The 21673-nt window shown below is 45.2% G+C and overlaps 1 protein-coding gene across 1 annotated transcript; it reads left to right on the top strand.

The window, feature by feature from the left end:
• Window positions 1-5400: 5400 nt before the first annotated feature.
• On the top strand, window positions 5401-16088 carry VSX1 (visual system homeobox 1). The gene is made up of 5 exons (XM_056853286.1): window positions 5401-5824; window positions 9197-9275; window positions 10981-11104; window positions 13730-13910; window positions 15798-16088. The coding sequence occupies exons 1-5, from the start codon at window positions 5401-5403 to the stop codon at window positions 16067-16069; spliced, it is 1080 nt and encodes a 359-aa protein (XP_056709264.1). The 3' UTR covers window positions 16070-16088.
• Window positions 16089-21673: the final 5585 nt, after the last annotated feature.

Raw genomic sequence — 21673 nt, forward strand, 5'->3', positions numbered from 1 at the left:
TTTTCTGTTGAGGACAACAGACAGGAAAGTGATTGCTGGAAGCCCTTTAGTGTCCAATTACCTGCATATGCTAAAGAGTAAGGCAGAGGATCATGCAAATTATCAGACATACAGTGCCATCCTTTGCAGAATTACTATTGAAATATTGGGCTTAGACTGGACTCCCTCTGTAACAGTGCAATCCTAAACTGAGTTGGTGTCTGATGAAGGAAGCTTTGGCTCTTGAAAGCTTATACCATGAGAATCTTGTTGATCTCTAAGGTGCTACTGGATTCGAATCTAGCTGTCCTACTGCAGACCAGCACAGCAGCCCTCTGAGAATAAACTGAGTTACACTCTTCTAAGCCTTTTGAAATCAATGGATTAAAAAAGATACATAAGAACATAAGAAGAGCCTTGCTGGATCAGACCAGTGATCCATGTAGTCTAGCATCTTGACTCACACAGTGGCCAACCAGTTCATCTGGAGGTCCAACAAAAGGGCATAGAGACATAAGCCTTCCCCTGATGTTGCCTCATGGCACTGGGATTCAGAAGTTTACTCTTTCTGAACAAGGAGGTTCTCTTTAATCACCATGGCTAGTAGCCACTGACCTATCCTCCATGAATTTGTGTGCTCCCCTTTTAAAGCTGTCTGTGCCTGTGGCCTGAAGAGCCCCGTGGCGCAGAGTGGTAAGCTGCAGTACTGCAGTCCAAGCTCTGCTCACGACCTTGAGTTCTATCCTGACAGAAGTCGGTTTCAGGCAGCCGTCTCAAGGTTGACTCAGCCTTCCATCCTTCCGAGGTCGGTAAAATGAGTACCCAGCTTGCTGGGGGTAAAGGGAAGATGACTGGGGAAGGCACTGGCAAACCACCCTGAAAACAAAGTCTGCCATCACTACATCCTCTGGCAGCTAATTCCACATTTTAATCACTCTCTGTGTAAAGAAGTATATCTTTTTGACCATTCTGAATCAACTGCTGATCAGCTTCATTGGGTGCCCTTGAGTTCTAATATGTTGGGAGAGGGAGAAAAAGATCTGTTTGTCAACTCTCTCCACCCCGTGCATAATTTTATAAACCTCTATAATGCCCCGTTGTCTCTTTTCTAAATTGAAAAGTCCAAGGCTCTTCAGCCTTTCCTCATAGGGAAAGTGCTCCAACCTCTTAATCATCGTGGTTGCCCTCTTCTATACTTTTTTCAGCTCTGCAATGTCCTGTTTGAGATACGGTGCCCAGAACTGTACACAGTATTCCAAATGAGGCCTCACCGTTGATCTATACAGGGACATTATAATATTGGCCATTTTATTTTCAATCCCTTTCCTAATGATCCCCAACATACAGATGGTGAGGCAGGACTTCCTTTTGCAGAAGCCATGCTGATTTTCCCTTAGTAGGCTTCGTTCCTCTGTGTGCCTAATAATTCTATCTGTGATTACAGTTTCTACTAATTTGCCTGGGACAAATGTTAGGCTAAATGCCTATAATTTCCTGGTTTCCCTCTGCCCCTTGGAACTGTGTGGGGAGTTCCATGCCCCCCCCCCGAAAAGTACTTTTCCCCCCCAGTTTGCTGCACTGGCAGCAAGCCGCTCTGGAAGTGGTGAAACTGTGCCTCCTCTGAGCACCGTGTAACCACCCCCTAAGCAGGTGAATGTAGTTGAAGTCTCCCTGTATCATAACATTATCTGCTTTAGTCACATCTCTTATTTCCTTATCCATCTCAAGATCAGCTTCCAGGGTTTGATCAGATGGGCAATATTACACCCCCACTTTTAAGTAACCCGTGTATGTGTGTGTGTAAAGTGCCGTCCAGTCACAACCAACTTATGGCAGCCACTTATGGGGTTTTCAAGGCAAGAGACTAACATAGGTGTTTTGCCAGTGCCTTCCCCTGCATACCAACCCTGGTATTCCTTGATGGTCTCCCATGAAAATACTAACCAGGGCTGACCCTGCTTAGTTTCTGAGATCTGATGAGATCGGGCTATACCTCTCAAGTAACCCTTGTGTGTGTGTGTGTTAACTGCTGCCAAGTTGCTTCCGACTCATGGTGATCCTATGAATCAATGTCCTCCAAAACGTCCTATCTTTACATCCTAAGTAACCCTTAGGGCCCAGTATATCCACCCATATCACTTCTGTTGGGGAGTTCATTCCCCTGATGTTTTCTAACTTATTTGACTCTATGCCCTCTTTGATGTACAATGCAATAGCTTCACCAACTCATCCCTCCCTGTCCTGCTTATAGAGCTTATGACCAGGGATGACTATTTCCCATAGATTTTCCCCATTCCACTATGTTTTTGAGACACCACTATATCTAAATTGTCATTTAACACCAAGCACTCCAGCTCCCCCATCTTGGCTCAGAGACTTCTAGCATAGGCATATAGACACCTATAATGGGTTTCCCTCTCCAGGGTGTAACTGTGTTTAGGATAGCACTGTTAATCTCTTTTGCTGGCAATGTGCTTGTCTTACTTGTTATTTAATGTCTTTAGAATTCTTCATATACTCTGCTGGTGGGAATTTGTAGAGATTAAAAGTCCTGCCTTCCATATTGTGGCTAATATCTGGTACATTCATACATTTATTTATTACAGTCATAGACCAGCAGAATAATATCAGGTATGGGACCAGGAGAAGGACTCCTTTTTGTTGCTGCTAAATGCAGGAGGAAGGGAAAGCATGGGAAGACCCAGAACCCTGGTAAGCAGATCAGAAGCCCTTCTGTTCCTTTATTTCAGCAACACCTACTGGAGATTTGTTCTACTGTATCAAGTGTATTATCTCCTTCAGGGGTCCTGGGGGAGAACCAGTGTTGTGTAGTAGTTAAAAGTGGAGAACTCTAATCTGGAGAACCAGGTTTGATTCCCTCCTCCACATGAAGCCTGCTGGGTGACTTTGGGCTAGTCACAGTCCTCTCAGAACTCTTTCAGCCCCACCTGCCTCCAAAGGTGCCTATTGTGGGGAGAGGAAGGGATTGTGATTGTGAGCAGTTTTGAGACTCCTTAAGGTAGAGAAAAGCAGGGCATAAAAACCAAATCATCATCTTCTCCTCTTCTTGCCTCTGCAACACCAAATCGTTCCTCTGTTTCTTGAAGCAGAGCCCGTAATTTTGCACACGTTCAACTTGGGCAATATTTTGCAATCAGACTTGGTGAATTTTAAACATTTTCATATTTTGTATAAAGTAGCCAGAAAATAAACCTTAAATAAAAACAACCCTAAGTATGAATTAAGTTCAAGACAACTGCATTCAGTATCAGTTTGCCAAATGCCATAGTTGTCTTGTTTCTTAAAAGTTCCTAACCCTGACAGCTTCTGAATCTGGAAAAAAAGATCAAAGGGGCGGGATCGATTTTAATTGTGGCAAGCCGCTTCCAATAAAAAGAGGCTCCTTCCTTCACAGTTCACACTCACACTCATCCATGTTCTATGTATTAATGACATATATTTAGGTGTTTTATGCGACAGTTTTTTTACTCTGCAGAAGTTGGCTTTTGGGGGGAGGTTTCAGTCTGTTAAACTGAAGGGGGGGATGCTTCAATGAGATAACACCCTGTCACATCCTGTTGGGGCAAGTCACTGCTATCAAAAAGTAATAATTCTCAGTTTGGTTGCAGAGGGTTAGATTTTGATGCACTGATTGAGACGGCTCATGCGGAAGATTTTGCATCACTCATATCTGCACTCTAATACAAATATTGGCTGTGGACCTTCTAAGAAACATTTATTGTTGAAATACACATTGGATAGGAAAGGACAAACAAGGGTTCTCTATTCTGGTCTAACTTGCTAATTCTCTAGGTATAAAAGGGTATCTGCCTTCCACACCATCTTGGGGTGGGAAGGCCCGGACGCATGCGGAGCGCCCGGCTCCTAGGTCTTGCTTCGATGATGGGCAAAGGGGAAGAGAGAAAGAGAGGGGAAGTTTCCCTGACAAGACATCCTCTAAACATCAAAGGGGCAGGAAATGAGGGCAAGGTGTAAGTAGAGATGACCTTCCCCTGTCTTGTCTATCTATCTGACTTTGTGGTCAGTTCCCCCTCTCAATGTGCAGGCAAGTGACACGTCCTAGAAAGGGCAGAGTTTCCAACAACCTTAAACTGGCCTTCTTCCACATTTCTAGACTTCCCTAAGTGAATCCAAACGAACAGTCAAACAGCATGAGAGAGACTCAAAGGCACGTTTAGAGAAATGACAGGGGATGGAGTTGAAAGTTTGACCGTGGGTTAGATCCAACCAGCTCTCCTGCTGAAGAAAAATGAAGGACCACCAAACAAAAAGGACCCTGGGACCATGGACAAAGGCCATTCTGGAAGAGAACTGGGTGAGATGGGAGTGAAAGAACCGGATATTCAGGAGCTGGTGTACAGAAATAAACAAATGCCAGGGGTGTAATGTGAACAGGATCCCAACTGTTTATGTTCATTCACTCGATCTACTTGCTATCTCGAGTCCCCTGCTGACTGCTGGCTGACCTAGCAGAGACCCACCCAAAAAAACCCACCATATGGTTGAGTGAAAATGTACCTTCAGCCGCCTTTGCTCAGCCTCCCTGACGGGCAGGGGCTTCAGGGCAGGGAACAGTTTGGAGCCTGTACCCCCCCTCCCAAACCCCTGCTCCTTAAGCAGCAGCTCCTTAGAATCGAAGGGAGACCTATCCTCTCTGGACCCAAGCAAAAGGCTTAGGAGGGGGGTGGGGCGAGAGCAGTGGCAGACTGGCCAGGGTGTCAGCTTGCCCGATGGCAAGTGGGCCCTGTTGGCCCCTGATGAAGTGGGGCCCGTTACAACGCATTCCTAAGGAGAGTTACTCCAGTCTAAGCCCATTAATGGACTTAGACTGGAGTAACTCTCCTTAGGAATGCACCGTTAAACATTAGACAATATGTTAAAAATGTTAATGACCTTTTAGTAGCTTGAAAATATAACAGATTTATTTAAAATTATTTATTTAAAATATAATTGAATTTTTAAATGGTTTTTTTAACAACCTGTATTTACATTTAGTACCTACTGTATACTGCCAGTAATATGTACAGTGTATGTACACTGTAATCGCAAAGATTTTAATTGTACCTTTTTCCCACTTATGTATGTTTTTTTTTTTTTAATGATAGCCTTATAGTTGTGGGTGGGCCCCCTTTGTCTCCTGGCAACCAATATTTGTAGACCCAGTCGGCCAATGGGGGAGAGGGCGCGAAGAGCGCCGGGAGTCGTTTCAGTAGGCCGACGGGTGGCCATGGCTTCGCCGGGCTGGGGCTCAAGCGCCCCTTCCCCTCCCCTCCCCTCCCCTCCCCCCCCCCCTGATATGCCTCTCCGGCGGCTGATTGGAGCCGGGCGGCTCGGGGGAGCGGGATAAAAAGCCCGGGCGCGCCGCTCGCCCTGGGCAGGCGCGCCAGCCGCAGCAGCAGCATGACGGGCCGCGAGGAGCTGGCCGAGGGCGGCCCGGGCAAGGGCGGGAAGGCGCTGGCGCCCAGCGCGGACAAGGCGGCGGCGGCGGCGGCGGGGGGGGGCCGCTCGGCCGGCAGCGGCAGCCTGCGGCCCAAGGGCTTCGCCATCACCGACCTGCTGGGCTTGGAGGCGGAGCTGCAGCCGCCCGCGCCGGCCGCCTCGTCGGGCTGCGAAGGCGGCGGCGGCGGCGTGGGGGGTCCGGGCGGGCTGGGCGGCGGCGCCCTGCCGCTGGGCTTGGGCTTCCTCTGCGGCTTCGGCCCGCAGCAGCCGGCCGGGGCCCACTGCCTGCTGCCCGCCCACCTGCCCTTCCTGCAGCCGCGCCCGGAGCCCCAGCCCCACCCCTACGGGCCGGGGCCCGAGAAGCACCACAAGGAGAGCCTCTCCGGTAAGCGGGGCGGGGGGGGGGGCGCGGGGGTAGACTGCCTCTGGACGGGGAGGCTCCACGCGGCGAGCAGCGGCGGGGAATCGCACGCCCCGTCGCTTCCAGGAGGACGCCTGCCTGGCCTCCAGCCAGCCTCCCCCGGAGGGCGGAGGGCGAGGCGGGGAGCCATGCAGGTCTGCGTCCGGCCAGCGCCTGACCTGGGAACTCCGAAAAGAGCCGGGGATGGACAGGCCGTTAGGAAACCGCCCGGGACCCCGCAGATCTTGAGGGGAGGGGCCGTGGCTCGGTGGTCGAGCCTCTGCTTGGCATGCAGAAGGTCCCAGGTTCAATCCCCGGCCTCTCCAGTGAAAGGGATTAGGCAAGTAGGTGATGTGAAAGACCCCTGCCTGGGTCCCTGGAGAGCCGCTGCCCGTCTGAGTAGACCATGCTGACTTGGATGGACCGAGGAGGGTCCGGTTCAGCAGAAGGCAGCTTCGTGTGTTCATCCCGCACCACTTTCGCTCCCGAGTTTGCCCTCTCGTTGGACGCTGGGCGGGCGGCATCCCCCGCGAGTGCAGCGGCGCTGGCGAGGGCTTCCCGCAAAGTCCGCCTCTGCTCGAGGCGCTGCTGCTCCAGCCTGCGGCGGCGGGACGGGCTTGGAAAAGCCGTCGCCGCGTCGCCTCTGGCCGGGGCCGCCGCTCTCCGCCCTCTTCGCAGCCTCCTCTGGCGCCCGTCGAGCCGCCTCTGCGCTGCGCGGCGCTCCTGCCCGCTCAGCCAGCCCGGAGCCCGGGAGGCTCGCCTTGCCGTTTCCCGCCCCCCGGGCCAGCGCTCTAGCCTCTGCGCTGCACTGCCCCTCTGGGGCGGCGGGGGGTTAAATCCAAACGGGTATAATATCCCCCCCCCCGCTGCTATTTAGAGGAAAATGTAGCTTCTGCAAGAGGCATTTCGATGCCTCCTTAAACCTGGCCAGGGGAAAACCTGTGGAAGGGTGGAAGGGTTCTGTCTCCTCTCTCTACCACCACTTCTGCGCTCTAAAACCATCTTTTCCTCTGAAGCTGCTTCTCCTTCACACAAGCAATGGTCAGGATTTTTTTAATCACCTGTCTTTGCATTTAAAGTAATAGGCACTTTCACACATGCCGAATAATGTCCTTTCAATACACTCTGTAGCTAGATTTTACTGTGTGAAATGGCAAAATCCACTTGCAAGCAATTGTTAAAGTGCATTGAAAGTTAATTATTCGGCATGTGAATATTCTTTGCAAAGAATATACTTTGTAAAGAGGGGTCGCTTCCGTTTTCTCCTTAGATAGATGCCACTGGAGAGCCGGGAGAGCTGCCTATCCCAGGCTTTCATTAGAGCCAGGATTGAGACCCAGATCGTGTTTTTATTGTGGGGGAGTGGAGTCAAGGAGGAGAGAACCTGGAAGGGCCTTTTCCCTTGGTACCAAGTGTGGAAACAGAGACGCTGTTTCTCCCTTGTAACACAACCAAAGCAGTTATAGGTTTGGACCAGTTACTCACCAATGACAACAAAGAAAAGCTTTATTGAATATAAAAATTAAGCAAAAGGTTTAAAAACACAAGTAACAGGTCTGTGGCAAAGAGAACATGAAAATAAGAAATCTGACTAGCTAAATACTTACTTAAAGATGTTACATTGCATAGCTGGTAATTAAGGCATGAACTTTCTGAAACATATCAAGAGCAGAAAAAAGGGATGAGATAATAGGGGTGGAGGGAAGGGTGAACTAACTTCTGATGAGCTAAACTTAAGGAAATGCAGGCCGGTAACAGGTGACACCCTAGCACCCAATCACAAGGGTGTCTGGCCTGAAGCTTCTGGATGGCACGGGCTGGTTCTGCCTTCCCAAAGAGAAGATGAGCAGGACCCCCCTCCCCTTTCTCAGCTGCATAACATCAGCTAATCATCCTGGGGAAATGACCTTGGCTAGGCCTGAAAGATAAGGCACCTGTAAACCCAAAAACCAGCACTGAGCCTCTGATGAAAAAATACAGGTTAGAAAGAGACAAGACGGGTCTATTCTGTCTCGACACCAAGCAACTCCCATGTTTCTGGGATTGTAGAACCCCTGAGGCCACCCCCCCCAACTCTGTTCTTCCAGTTGCTGATCCACTTTGTCCTATCCTTTACCCTGACAGGATCTAGTGTCTCGGCTTCAAGCATCACTGTGGGCTACATCCTCTGACCTGGAACTGAAACTAGGTGGGGAAGTAACTGCGGGGGGACGGGACACTCACTCTTGGGTGAGGGAAAAACCAAGGCACTCTCTTTGGTCCTGTCTCAGGGCTCAGTTCTGGCACTGCAAAAAGGGATGAGAATTTAAGGCCCTGCCTTGAATAAGGCATTTCTAGGCAAATGTAAATAGGTCCCTTCTGTTTTAGATGGCTTTCATTGTGTGGCAATGGTTAACCGCTTCCATGGAGTCTGTGGGCAAATCCCACTGAAGACTTTTGAAAAGGTTAACTTTCAAAACACATCTCCCGCATGCATCTGTGAGCACTGGGGTATAATGCAGCTGAGAACTGTGAGCTCTAAACTCATGTTACACTGCTAATACAGATGCTGCGGGTGGGGGGGATCCCAAAAGCAACTTGTTAGAACCATTTGGGTACCATCTCTTCATGTGTGGGAACACGCACGTACCAACGTTTCACATCTGAGGTTTCACTCTGGCCCTCTTCACATGTATACCAAGCTGAGTTTAGCAGTCATTCTTCCCTGGTGTCCTCTCATATGGCTACCTGACTGGCATCCTGCCAAACAGGATGGTGCCAATTTGGGGTGAGACATGGGGTGATCTGAAATGAAGAATCTGCCTTAAACAAGAGGTATCTGGCAACTTCTGCTGTGGTTCAAAGAGGGCTTCTTATGGGGCCAACTGGGTTTGCCTTGGTTATTCCTCGGCTGTTTCTATTGGTCTTTCGATAGATGAATTGGGCTGCCTCTAATTCTTTTCCAGCCTTGCAGAGAGCTGTGCTGTCCATCTGTTCTTGCTGCTCTCCTGGTGCTGAAAAGCTAGGGTTTGTGCCAGCACTCCCCACTCCTTTCTTTTGCTTGGCAGAAGAGATGGATGAAGTTGACCTATATTTCTGATGAGTGGGAAGAGTGAGTTTAATCAACTCTGGCCGCTTGCCAACCCTGCTTGCTCTCCTGGCCGGCAGTCATCTGCCCCCTCTCCTTGGTTCCTGGTACAACAGGCATCATTGGGTATGGCCTAGTCAAAAGCTTGCTTACATGTGGGTCAGCACAGAGGCACAGGTGGACTTCCTGCTCCATTCCTCCCATGCCGTCTTTGAAGATACCATTCGCAATGGAATCAAACTGAAAAAAGAGATTTGATCCGTTTTCTTTTCCTTCGAAATATTTAACAGATGAAGACAGCTTGTCAGGGGACAAGAGCGACCTGAAGACTTCTGGGTCCCAGATCAAAAGAAAGAAACGACGACACAGGTAACGATTCAAACAATAAGGGGCATTACCTGGAGTCCTGCTAACCTCAAGTTGTAACTGTAGATTTCAAATTAATCTTCCTAAGAAAATGTCATGGGCTCTTTGAGTCCCATTTAGTGGTTCTGCATTTTTCAGTTTTATTTCTACCTGTAGATATTGGAGGAAGACTCAACTACTTGCATGAACTATCTACTGTTTAATTTCTACAGAGAGTCGTTTTGGGGCTCAAGACTATCTGCCAGCCAAGTCTTGTTTGCAGGAAGTAGTTGCACTTAATCAACTGTGAACCATATTCAGGGCTGAGCAGTGAAAACTGGATCCAGGGTTAAACCTGGCTTGGATGAAGTCTAGAATATGCAAGTGTCTGTTTCTTGAGACCCTCAACTTGTTCAATCACAAGTCTGGAAAGAAAAATGGCATCTTGATTGTGGACATCTTTCCCACAGCTGCTCACCTGAGATCTAGTCTATTTAGTGTAGCTATCAAGCTAAAAACCATTTTTGTACATGAAGGTTGATTGTGATTGTGTGCTTGCAGTTTTTTTTTTAAATGACATTTTCATTGCTGGATGTTGATATTGTTATAGAATTGTTTTTAACTGTTGATGTTGTTATGTAGAAGCAACCTCAGAAGCCTTTGGTTGAGTGGTGAGGTATAATTTTTTAAAAAATGCAGTTACCCTCTCATGTTTTCCCTTACTTGAGAAATACATTTCAGGCAACTGGGAGGCAGAGAGTGAGAAAGGGGGTAATGAGATGGGGAGAATGCAGTAGTTGTGGTAAGGAGTATTCTGGTGGGTCAGAGCAAAAGTCTATCTAGTCTAGCATCCTGTTTCCCACCATGCCCAACAAAAGGCCTCGGAACTCACCACCAAGTCATGACATTAGCTGCCATCAGTTGGTATTCAGAGACATACAGCTGTTGAGTGATTAGTACAGTATGGCATAGGTTCGTGGTGCTTTCAGTTGTACCTGTGCTGGATGCTGCTATCCACTCAGCAGCCATTCATCTGCACAATGCCGCAGTAGTATTGGTGCCTCTCTACTGCTCTGACACCCCTAGTAAGGCTGCTCAGTTCTCTCTTCCTTACTCAGCAGCACTGAGGGGCAAAACCTGGTAGACATGAACTGTCATTAACTGTCAGTCAATCTCACTTGGTGAATCCTAGTTCTAGTATTATAGGAGAAAATTTGTCTATTCCCCTCGAATCCAGTAATAACCTTATCATAACCTATCATAACCCCCAAATCCTAAGCCACAGGTTGCACGTCTCCCTCCCTCCTTTCTCATTTCCTCAGAAAGGGAGCGGGGAGATCTATTTGCCAGCCAAGGTTTTAGACAGGCCTGTATAACTTGTGGCCAAACAAACTGAACATACATATGCAGGAGGCATGGCCTTCCAGGGTCTCAATATTTCTCCTACTTTTGCTGCCGAGAGAGCTGTGTGCTGTCAAATGTGTAACAACCCATGTTTGTCTTGGATGGTCAGAAGCTGTGCAGGTCTTAAACTGTGAGGTTTAGACGATATCACAGTTCATTCTACTTACAGTTGACAAGCTTTTAGTGTAGTGACTAGATGTCATGACTGTGGCTCATGTGTCCATTTTTTTACACTGAATGGAAAATATGTTATTCATTGATACATTTATTTTGAAAGATGCAACAGGCTGCCATGACTGTTTTTTGGAATCTCCTGTACCTTCAGGACAGTATTTACTGCCCACCAACTGGAGGAACTGGAAAAGGCTTTCAATGAAGCTCATTATCCTGATGTGTATGCCAGGGAAATGTTAGCAATGAAAACTGAGCTCCCTGAGGACAGGATACAGGTATGTTTCTATGTCCCCCATAAACTACACACGGAAAATGCATTGGTAGCCCTTGTTTATAGTTAAAAGATGACTTGAATCCAATATCGAGGAGGGGAGGCCACATTGTATAGCCTGATCTTGCCAGATCTCAGAGGCTAAGCGGGGTTGGCACTTGGATGGGATGGACTCTCCAGAAGAAGGCAAAGGCAAACTAACCTCTGCTTCTCACTTGAAAGCCCCTTGTTGGGGTCATCATAAGCCAGTTGCAACTTGAGAGCACTTATGTACATATATGATTCCAACTCATTAATTACAGCAGGGGTCAAACCTATGGCCTAGGCTGCTTACTAGACTTCAGGGGCTCTATGTGTGGCTTGCAATAGCTCTGCCATGTATCACACCCCCATTACTGAACAAAGCTCAGCACTTGAGAACTGATTCCCTTAGTAGGAATGGCTTCCCAATGGCTGCTGCATCCAACAGAAAGAATTTACTTTCCCTCCCCCAGTGAACAATGATGGGCATGATGCCTGGTGGGATTTCAACCTTCCAGCCCATTTGAATCTGACATCCATAGGTTGAGGATGGGCTGGATATTCTAAGGAATTCTTTTATCCCAGAAAATCCTGCCACAGTACAGTTGACTGGCCAGCATAATCTTTGTGTCATCTTACTCCAATTCAGCACTATAAAAATATTTGCAGATTGGGATAGCCTACTGAAATGTACATAGAAACATTATCTGTTGGTAGTTGCAAACTATTACCTACTTATGCCAAGGCATTTCCATTGCCTTAAAAAACCCTAATGTAAATGGAGTATTGATTGAAGCCTATGTTGCTGCTTTGCAGCCCATCCTGAATGCTGCTGCAGTGGTGGTGGAGCTGGTCAGGTCCCTAGGCCCTCCGGGGGGGGGGGGAAGACAACACATGCCCCTCCACAAGGCCCAGATTGTATAGCAAACATGCCAAGATCTATAGCAACTCCAACAACACCTACCAAATCAAGCAATGGTATCCCACAACATTTTTCTGAGTGACACACACAGGCACTGCCAATCACCATCTGCCAATGCAGCCACTGCTCCTTGAAGCCACTGCTTCCGTAGAGCACTCAAGGAAAGGGATGAAAGACCAAATGACAGTGCATACCCAACAGAGGCATGTGGCCTCAGTGTCCCCCGTAGCCCACAGGGGGAAGAGTGTTATATTTTGCAGCTACACAAAAGAGAGGCCTAGTGGCACCATGAAGACTGACGTTATCAATCCCAACATGAGCTCCCTTAAGCTCACCCTTTCAGATGAGAAAGGGAGACTATTCCAGGAGGCACTACGGGGAGATAGTAAAAGAAGGCAGAGAATGGCATGATGGGAGGGGGCAGGGAGCAGACCTCATCTACTCAACAACAAACAGACAGGAACAGAGTTGTAGATCACTCCAGACTTTATTGAACAGCAGCAAGGAAGTAGTGAGGTATTAAGTATGGGCCCTGTAGCTTAGCAAGCTGCTCTAGGAAGCTCTTGGAGGATGGGATGAGCTCTTCCTATCACAGCATGGGGTGGGATGGACTTGCAAGACAGATGGCCGTCTGAGTAAGGGTGCTGCAGGAGCTAGGCTGGAACCAGTGGGAAAGATCCACACTGGTCACTGCACCCATTGTTCTCCCAAGTTTCCTACTTGTTGAATCACCTGCGCAGACACCAAAGAGATATACATGCAGTGATGACAAACACAGTGGCCATCACCACGACAGCCATGTTGGTGGGGTCCCAGTAGGATCTGTGCTTTCCCCACATGGAGGGGGGTTTCTTTTGTGTGGATACCCCTGTGGCTCATGCCACAGCCATCCAAATGACTTATTCATCCGCTGTGTTAATTGTACCTCAACTGTATCTACTCCATCTGCTTCTGCTGCTCTACAGAGTGCCAATCCTGTGAGGCAATAAGTGCCATGGCTGCTTGGGCACCAGATCCATGGAGCACAGCTGCCAGTCACCCTACCCAGTTGCTTGCTACAACTGTGCAAGTCAGAGACCTCAGGCAGACCCCATGCTGCCCATCCTATCACTTGAGCTATGGGGCATCCTGGCTGACGTTTATGTAATGTGGGGGTGGGGGAGGCTGGCTGCTGCTAGGAAAGGATGTTTTTGGCTGTGGCTGTAATCAGCATCCTGTGTTAAGCCAGGATTTGTGAGTGAGACTGCTAGTGTGTAGGAGGTAGCATGAATGATGGCCTAACTACACCAGCTCTGGGGGCACCTATCCCTTCCTCCACTGGTGCAGAGGGTTGCACCAGTGGTATTCTGGTCAAGGTCCAGTGAATCTCTGAGATACACTAGCATTATGGCTGGTCATGTCCCTGAGCATTCCACCCCCCCCCCCCAGATTATACTTTTGGTTTCCATCCATTCATATAACTCACTCACATCTTGAATCCAAGTATAGTTGGTCATGTTCCAAGTGCTTCTTTATCTGATTTGTGCTGAGAACTCAAGATCTTGCTTAGAACATACTCATGTCTTTACTTCTAAAATTGATGTGCATTTAGTTGATGTTCTCAGCCTTCTATCTCTCTGAAATACACATATGAACCTTGATAATGTAATAACACTGGTGTTTATTACACATGTTCTCCTGCAACAGGTCTGGTTTCAAAATCGGAGAGCCAAGTGGCGAAAGCGTGAGAAGTGCTGGGGCCGCAGCAGTGTCATGGCGGAATATGGGCTTTATGGTGCTATGGTGAGACACTCCATCCCACTACCTGAATCCATCATCAATTCTGCCAAAAGTGGGTTAGTGGGCTCCTGTGCCCCTTGGCTGCTTGGTAAGAAAATACGTAGTGTCATGTGTGAATCGGTTGTGCTAAAACTCTTATGAAACAGAAATGGCTTTAGGCATGAACCCTAAATAAATGCCTCCCACTCCTCTCTGTCAGTGCAGACTTGACTAGAGTCACCAAGGCAGAGCATAAATTAGCCCCCACCCTAATCCCGTTAGCCTTCTCCTCTAGGGGAAAAATGGTAGTGGAAAGTGCCATCAAGTTGCAGTTGACTTATGATGACCCTGTAGAGTTTTCAAGGCAAGAGATGTTTAGAGGTGGTTTGCCCTTGCGTGCCTGCCTGTGCATAGTGACCCTGGACTTCCTTGGCAGTCTCCCATCCGCATACTAACCAGGGCCAACCCACCCTGCTTAGCTTCTGAGATCTGACGAGATCAGGTTAGCCTGCACCATCCAAGTCAGGGGAAAAATAGTGCTGAACTAAGGGAAACTGTTTCAGGAATGGTACAGCCTCCCCCAATTCCTGACAAAGGAAGGTATGGTCTTCACTGACAGGCATCCCATAGTGCATTGGATGCATGTAGGTACATGTGCATGCCACCCCCCCACCCCAAAAACTGTTGTAATGGTCAAGCCTTTCCTCTACATATATCCAACCCGTAAATGTGTTGGGTACTTTAGTAGTAAATACATATTACAAAGAGGTTACAGATGCCAGCAACTTTACTATTTAAATATTTTAAAATTACTACTTAATACTTATTCAGCGCTTAATTTTCATGCTTGAGAAAAAATAAGATGATTGGTAGGTGACGCTGCATCACCTTATAAGTGTCTAGGGAGAATTGTCAGATGGCATTAGGTATAGCAGTATTTGTCCTTGCATTGAGTGGAAATTAACTATCTCAAAGCTAATGGGGTGGCTCCTATCCCAATCCTACCACTCCAATGAGCAAAGTTTGAAGCCTTCCTCCAAGTTATGTGGCTCTTCCACTGGAGTAAGAGCTACTTAAGGGCCCTTGGAGAATGGTTGGATCCACTCCAGTGAAATAGTTCCCACTTCTGTCCAACCCTCCATGCATGGTAGGGATGTTGCAAACAGAAGAGTTGGCCTGCTTGTGAAACGTTCAATGGCTATCCCACCAGATATACATGGGTAATGATGGATCCAAAGAGCAGATCTACTTAGCTGTTGTTCAAGCTTCTGCATATGCAGAAGTCGATCCAGCAGGATTAAACCAGCACTCCTATTTCTAATCCAGCACCGTAACAGTGTTGCCTCTGGATAGAAACAGCACAGCACTACTCTACTACATCAGTCTCCAATAGATAATGTGATCATTCATTGAATGTCTGGGCTGGAATGCATGAATGGGGAGCTTCTTTATGTCATGTGTAGCACTAAAGTTAAGAAAGAAGGAAAATGATGAACAGAGAGAAATATCAACAGAGAACCAAACATATATAAGGTTAAAAAGTTAATAGTGGGTCTCAATTGCACATAGAACTAAATGTGGCCCAGGTTTAGAAAGATTGAAGAGTACATAAAAAACTAGAACATAAATTGATACTTATTTTTTGATAAAAACTGGTAATAATTCAAGATGAGAAGTTAACAGCATCCAATTGTAACAGATGAGTTTTCCCAGTTTGATGAATGCACAGTGCTGGAAAACGTGCTGCAAAAAAAGTTCATACGAAAAAACCTGACCCAGCCAGCAACTCCCAAACCAAAAATTAAGACACAGTGGAGGCATTTACAGTTGTTTCAGTGGACTTTAGATATGTCTATTTTGAAAAGAAAAGTAGGCAGAATGATAAAGTAACAATTAATGGTGATATATTTTGATGAAATTACAGTACTAGTATTCTCCATCCTGGTTTAATCAATGTTCCCTTTCAATCTGGTCTTTTTTTGTTTGCTTTTTGCAGGGATGCATAAAAAATCAATGGACATTCCAAGAAAGCCTGACTATGAGGACAAAGGGAGTGGTGGCTGGAAATCTGAACACTCTGGTGAGGAATTTAAAAATAAGCACACAGAGCATGAGAGAAGCTCCAGTGACAAATTCCGCCCAATGGATAATTCTGAAGATATTGCCATTGATCTTTCTAGTACCGCAAAGCATGAGAAAAACAGCAACACTTTGCGACAGTGTCTCAATGGAGGGTCACAGCCAAAAATGAAGGACAGTCAGCACTAATCATGGAGAAGAAGACATACATAGGACAACTACTAAAGAAGAAATCTTTAATACTCTTAGGAAATGTCAATATTTATTTTAATATTTATTCATATTTTTCAACTAACAATACAGTATTTCACATTAACATGGGAACTTTTATGAGATGGGGTCCATCCAAGATATTGATTTATTTTTTCAACTTGAAAGTTGTTTATATATAAACATGATAATATTTAGGGGTAGCACAAATGTTTTCTTAATATGTATCACTAAGTCACCTTTTTAGCACCTCTAGAAAATTATCACAAAACTCTAACGGGGGGGTGGGGAGGAAGAGAGCTCTGCAAGCTAAATAGAGGTATGCTAGTGATTAAAAAGTGAAAAAAATTAAGAGATAATGATCAAACCTGGTTTCAGGCAGCGGTTACAAAAATTATAAAACAATGGATAACTTGTATGTTTGGGGACATTATATTTTCCAGACACTTAATGGGGAGACAGAATATTCCAACGTCATAGATAAATAGGCTCTATTGGAGAATGACTGCCTAACCTTTAAGGGCTTCTCTTCCTTACAAATGAAAGCATGGGCATTTTCTTTTGGTAAGGCCAAGTAAAGTTCTCATTATAAATACTGGCCTCCCTAATCCTTCCCCCGCTGCTGAGCACCACCCCCACTTATACCATCTGGGGGGTGGTCAGATTCATCTACCGGCTGCAGATGTTTTTTTTTTTATTTTAGCACCATCGGGGGGCATTATTGTCCTATTTATTAGATTGATCTGGGCTATTTTAAATTGTATTTTTAAATGTTTTATTGTTTTTATTATATTTTGGATTATGTAAGCTGCTCTGAGCTCGACCTTTGGGTTTGGGGATGGGGTAAAAATGCAAATAAATAAATAAATAAATATACTTCAGATGCTAGAACTGGCCTGCAGGCTACCAGTTGGTTATCTGTATTGTGTGTGTTATGTGCTGTCAAGCTTCCAATTTATGGTGACCCTATGAATTAACAGCCTTGCTCAGGCCTTGCAAACTGAAGGCTGTGGCTTCCTTTATAGAGTCACATCTATACTATAGGACATTATCAATGATAGCTCTATAGCAAACCTTGCAAGCCATCAGATAGTTGATTGATATAATTTAATTTCGGTGGGGTTTACCCAACATAACACAATTGGAGTGAACTAATGGATACAGATAATTATCATTCTGTAATGGATACAGAGCAGACATACGTTCTGTGTGTGATTCTTACTGCACATCTGAAAGGTTTCTTGACCCTGAGAAAAACTAATAGATGGTGCTTGTACAGAGCTCTGTGGTTATAGCAAGCCTCCTTGGTTTACATATGAGATGCTGCACTGGGGTTCATGTGCTTACAATGTGCCACAGGTCAGCTGCTGCAGAGAAGCAGAAGGCCTCCAGAAACAGTGTGGCCTATATCCTTAGCCACTGCAAATTGTTACAAAAGTCTTTAGAGCTACAGCACTTGACACCAGATAAGGAGTTGGTCCTTTAAAATATTTATATCAGCCTAAGAAATTAATTTCACAGTTTTTCTTACTACAAATTTGTATTTTGGGAAAAATACGCAAAAACTATACATTTTGAATGTTATTATTTGACTTGCTATGCATAATAGAATTTAAATCTGTATAAAAATATCAAGCCATAGAACCCAGAATTAAAATGTTTCTATTTTGTAAAATGCCATAAGAAAATATTTTGTAATTATGTTTGTAAAAGTATTGTTTGACCTTTTTCTCGGTCTTTTTCTATTTGTCTGAAGGCACTTTAGATACCTGCATTTTTCTGAATGTTACCTGACCTATTTTGTTTCGTCACTTATTTATTATGTGTTCATAAATAAAAGTTTTGTGTTTCTTTGTGAGTTTTCTTTTTGTTTGGGGGTTACAGTAGCAACTTTATGATTAATTTACAGCCATTTGTATTACAAAAGCTTGTGCCTGTGAAGAACTCGAAGATGCGGCACTTGGGAAGGGGGGCTAGCCTATTAGTGAGACCCTTCTTCCAGTTTGTGGCTAAGCTACTATGACATCATTATAGTTTAGCCAAATATGCTAAGTTTTTGAGTTGACTGTGATACAAACTGTGGATCAACAGTACTATTTCTGTGAAGAAAATGAAAGAGCGTGTGGGCTAAGGAAAACTCACAAATGCCTTAGAAACAAGAGGAGCTGTACGGTCAAGATGAAAGCTGGAGGCAATAAAACCAGAAAAGAGAGAAGTTAGGCAGGCTGAGTGACAAATATCTCAAAGGTGGAATGGCTTTAAAAAACAGAGTGGGCAGGAGATTGAGAAATGGGAACAATTCAGATGCCTGGGGCAAGAAGGTCAGAGAACAAAAACGAGCTGAATTAAGGAGGAGTTAATGAAAAAAAAAAAACCAAGCAGGTCCTCGAAACTGTATGCATTGGGCTGAAAGCAGAGGCCTCATCTTGGGGACATGGAGCCAGAGAAATTATTAGAATGAGGCATGGAGTTGCTAAAACAAAATAGAAGGAAGGAGGCTGTCAAAAGGGAGTACATTAAAACCACAATATGCCCAAAACTTATAGAGCAGCCAGCAGATAAAGGCCACAAAAACTCACAGGAGATCATAAAATTGTCTAAACTAGGCAAGCACCTTTCTAAAAGCTGCTGAGGAAAGTGCCAAATGAACCTCATAGGGGAGGCCATTGCAAAATCTCTATGACACCACCAAAGGGACCCTGTCATGCAGTGCCATCTGTTGAAAGGATGGCGCACAAAGCATCCTTTGTTCTGTAGAATCAGGTGTTGGAATCCCATAGCTAAAACATGATAAAACATATGACTTCTGGGAGTTGATGACTAACTTTATGAATACTGTGATACATTCTGAGATGCCAAATCCACAACTCACTGTCTTCTGGAAAACAGGAAGAAAGTGGGTAGTGATCTCAATGCAAGTAATCTTGCCAAAACAGCCATCATTTCTTGTCACTACTATGCAAAAAATGAAATCTAGTAATCCAGACACTATCTCAGAATAATTTGTTATATTTTGTATCATTTTACAAGGTCACATTTCATGCATGTGTGCAGGCCAGATAAAAATGGCCCACAGTGACATTCTACCATATTGAAATATTTCCAATTTTTTTTACCAGCCAAATTTTATTCGAAAATTACCTAAAGGTTTTATTAAAATGTAGGTAATTTCAGTCTAGACATCAACATGTGAACAGAAGAGTAATGATGTCTGACAAACACATGTACAGAGAATTCTTAACAACCTGAGTGAGGAAAGTAATAGATAGAAATATTCAGATAATAGTAAAAACACTGACACACAAATTTTCCTCATTTCTATCGTAATACATATTTTAAAATATTCTAAAAAACTTGACTGGGCGAGAGACGGGGAGAAAGTATTTGTGACAAACTCAGGTCCTGGTTTCCTGAAATTGTTCTGAACATGATACATAATGGCTGGTTAGGGCTTATTTAATCTGAAATTAGGCTTCACAGAAGCCGAGGTCTGGCACATTTAAAGCCTAATCCTGATTCGGCAGCATTTGCTAACAAATTTATCTGGGCTGTGGCACTAGTATTTTGTTGTGTTTATGAGTCTATCTCCTGAATGGCACAGATGGCAATGTATCTCTTTGGTGATCACATTAAATAACCGCAGCCAGCTATTACCGAAAACATAAAAGCGAATAAAATGTAAAATACAGGAGCCCGCATTCTGGGGTTTTTCACTCCCCCCCCCTTTAAGTAACATAAATCACCCTAACCAAAACCCACCCCACTATTCAGATTTTTTCTGCCTGTCGCATCAGGTAACCGCTTTACTTTTCTGTTGCTTGGCCCTTTTTTCTCTGAACCAGCCTTCACACTAATACACACTATCAACTTGCTACTCTTTCATCAGTTATTTACCACAGCAAGTACCTACTTGCATGTTTGAATAAACCACCAGATGGATCACCACAGACAGAACATTCCTGTCACCCAGCACGACACTCTTCAATGAAGATACGAACTTGTCTGAGACTCATAATGCCACATAACGATGAGATGTATGTGCTAACACCAATTCTGTTTTAAACTGATTGCTTTTGCATTTTTTTCTGTCTCCCAAACATTTAAATGGTTTTGCCCCAATGCTAGCATCTGATCCATTTGAAACAGTCATACTTTAGAATAAATTAGCATATGCAGATGAGCCATGAATGGTTTTCTCCTCTCTGTAAAAAGAGTACCTGGGGATGTGGAATGGTATAGTACAATCTAATCTTGGAAACTAAGCTGACTTGGTACTTGGATGGGAGACCACCAAGGAAGACTTTGCAGAGGAAGACAATGGTAAATCACCTCTGCTTAATCACTTGCCTTGAAAACCCCATGAGGGGTTGCAATAAGTCAGCTGTGATTTGATGGCACTTTATACACACACACAAAAGAGTATCTGACACTGTGGTATTTTTATAATACACAGTTCCACTGAACGATGCTGTAGGACTGCCAGCTTTTAAGAGGGGACAACATTTCTATCAGATACAGTTCCCAGATGTGATGCTGTGCCCACATTCCTGGCTAAAGGCCAGCTCTGGCTGATTCAGGTTCTCCCAGGCACATGCTGCAGGATGGCAGAGAGGAATGCCCAATGACAAAGTTACTACTCTGGGCCAAAAGAGAGTTCAGAACGAAGATTCCTACTACCACAGCCACCTGAGTGGGACTAATAGCACAATGACTATTGATATAACAGCTCCCCCAGGCTTCTGTTAAAACATCTGTATTTGGACTCTTCCTAGAGAAGGATAACTAATTCTTTCTTGGACAGAACTGCCATCATCTAGGGTAGCTTTGGTCTACCTATCACAAGAGGTGGCTCAATCCCTTAGCCCAAGGATGCCCTGGGGTTACTATATTACACCTTTGAAGAGGAAACTCAGAGAAGATTAGTTAATTGGCAGGTAACCACTAGCTTCCTAGCAAAAAGTCATTCAAACAATAGGCAACCCATACCAGGTCTACATTTGAAATATAAGAATACTTTGAAGCTGAGGTGCCCAATATAATGACATCCACCAAGTCCTACTGAAGCGTGATATATGGAGATAAAGCCCACCCACATTGTTTGGTGGCACAGTGGTGCTCTGGAATAAGGATCAACTCTTTAAAATTCTCAGTTATTCAACTAGTACTTTCAACAGCTATCTTGTCAGAAGGTCCATCATTTCCTGTAACAGGGAATTCTGTCAGTATAAAGTTTATCCTGGAGAGTACGTGGCTAAGTGATGGAGTGTCGGAACTCTTAAGACCAAAAAACACATTGGTGCAAGTTTCAGGTGTGATTCCAACAAGCAGTAGTCTTGTTTTTTTTGCTATCTTTAAGCCACATTGATCCGTCAACCTTGGATAGGGAAAAGCATCTGCTTGAAGTATGCTTACACAGGACCAGACACTATACTTCAGTTATAGACAGGCAACATTGTTAAAAAACTAAACACCTTTCACATTCATACTTCCAGGGCTCATTATTGTAGCAATATTAAGGTTGCCAACTGTGGTGTGATAAATTCCTGGAGATTTGGGAGTTGAGCCTGGGGAGGGACCTCAGGA

This window comes from Euleptes europaea, chromosome 7 (assembly GCF_029931775.1).
Source record: "Euleptes europaea isolate rEulEur1 chromosome 7, rEulEur1.hap1, whole genome shotgun sequence".
Classification (NCBI taxonomy): domain Eukaryota; kingdom Metazoa; phylum Chordata; class Lepidosauria; order Squamata; family Sphaerodactylidae; genus Euleptes; species Euleptes europaea.

Coding starts and splice junctions, on each gene's coding strand:
- VSX1 (XM_056853286.1), top strand. CDS start 5,401: ATGACGGGCCGCGAGGAGCTGGCCGAGGGCGGCCCGGGCAAGGGCGGG. Junction 9,276..10,980: donor AGAAAGAAACGACGACACAG/GTAACGATTCAA, acceptor CTGTACCTTCAG/GACAGTATTTACTGCCCACC. Junction 13,911..15,797: donor CTGTGCCCCTTGGCTGCTTG/GTAAGAAAATAC, acceptor TGCTTTTTGCAG/GGATGCATAAAAAATCAATG.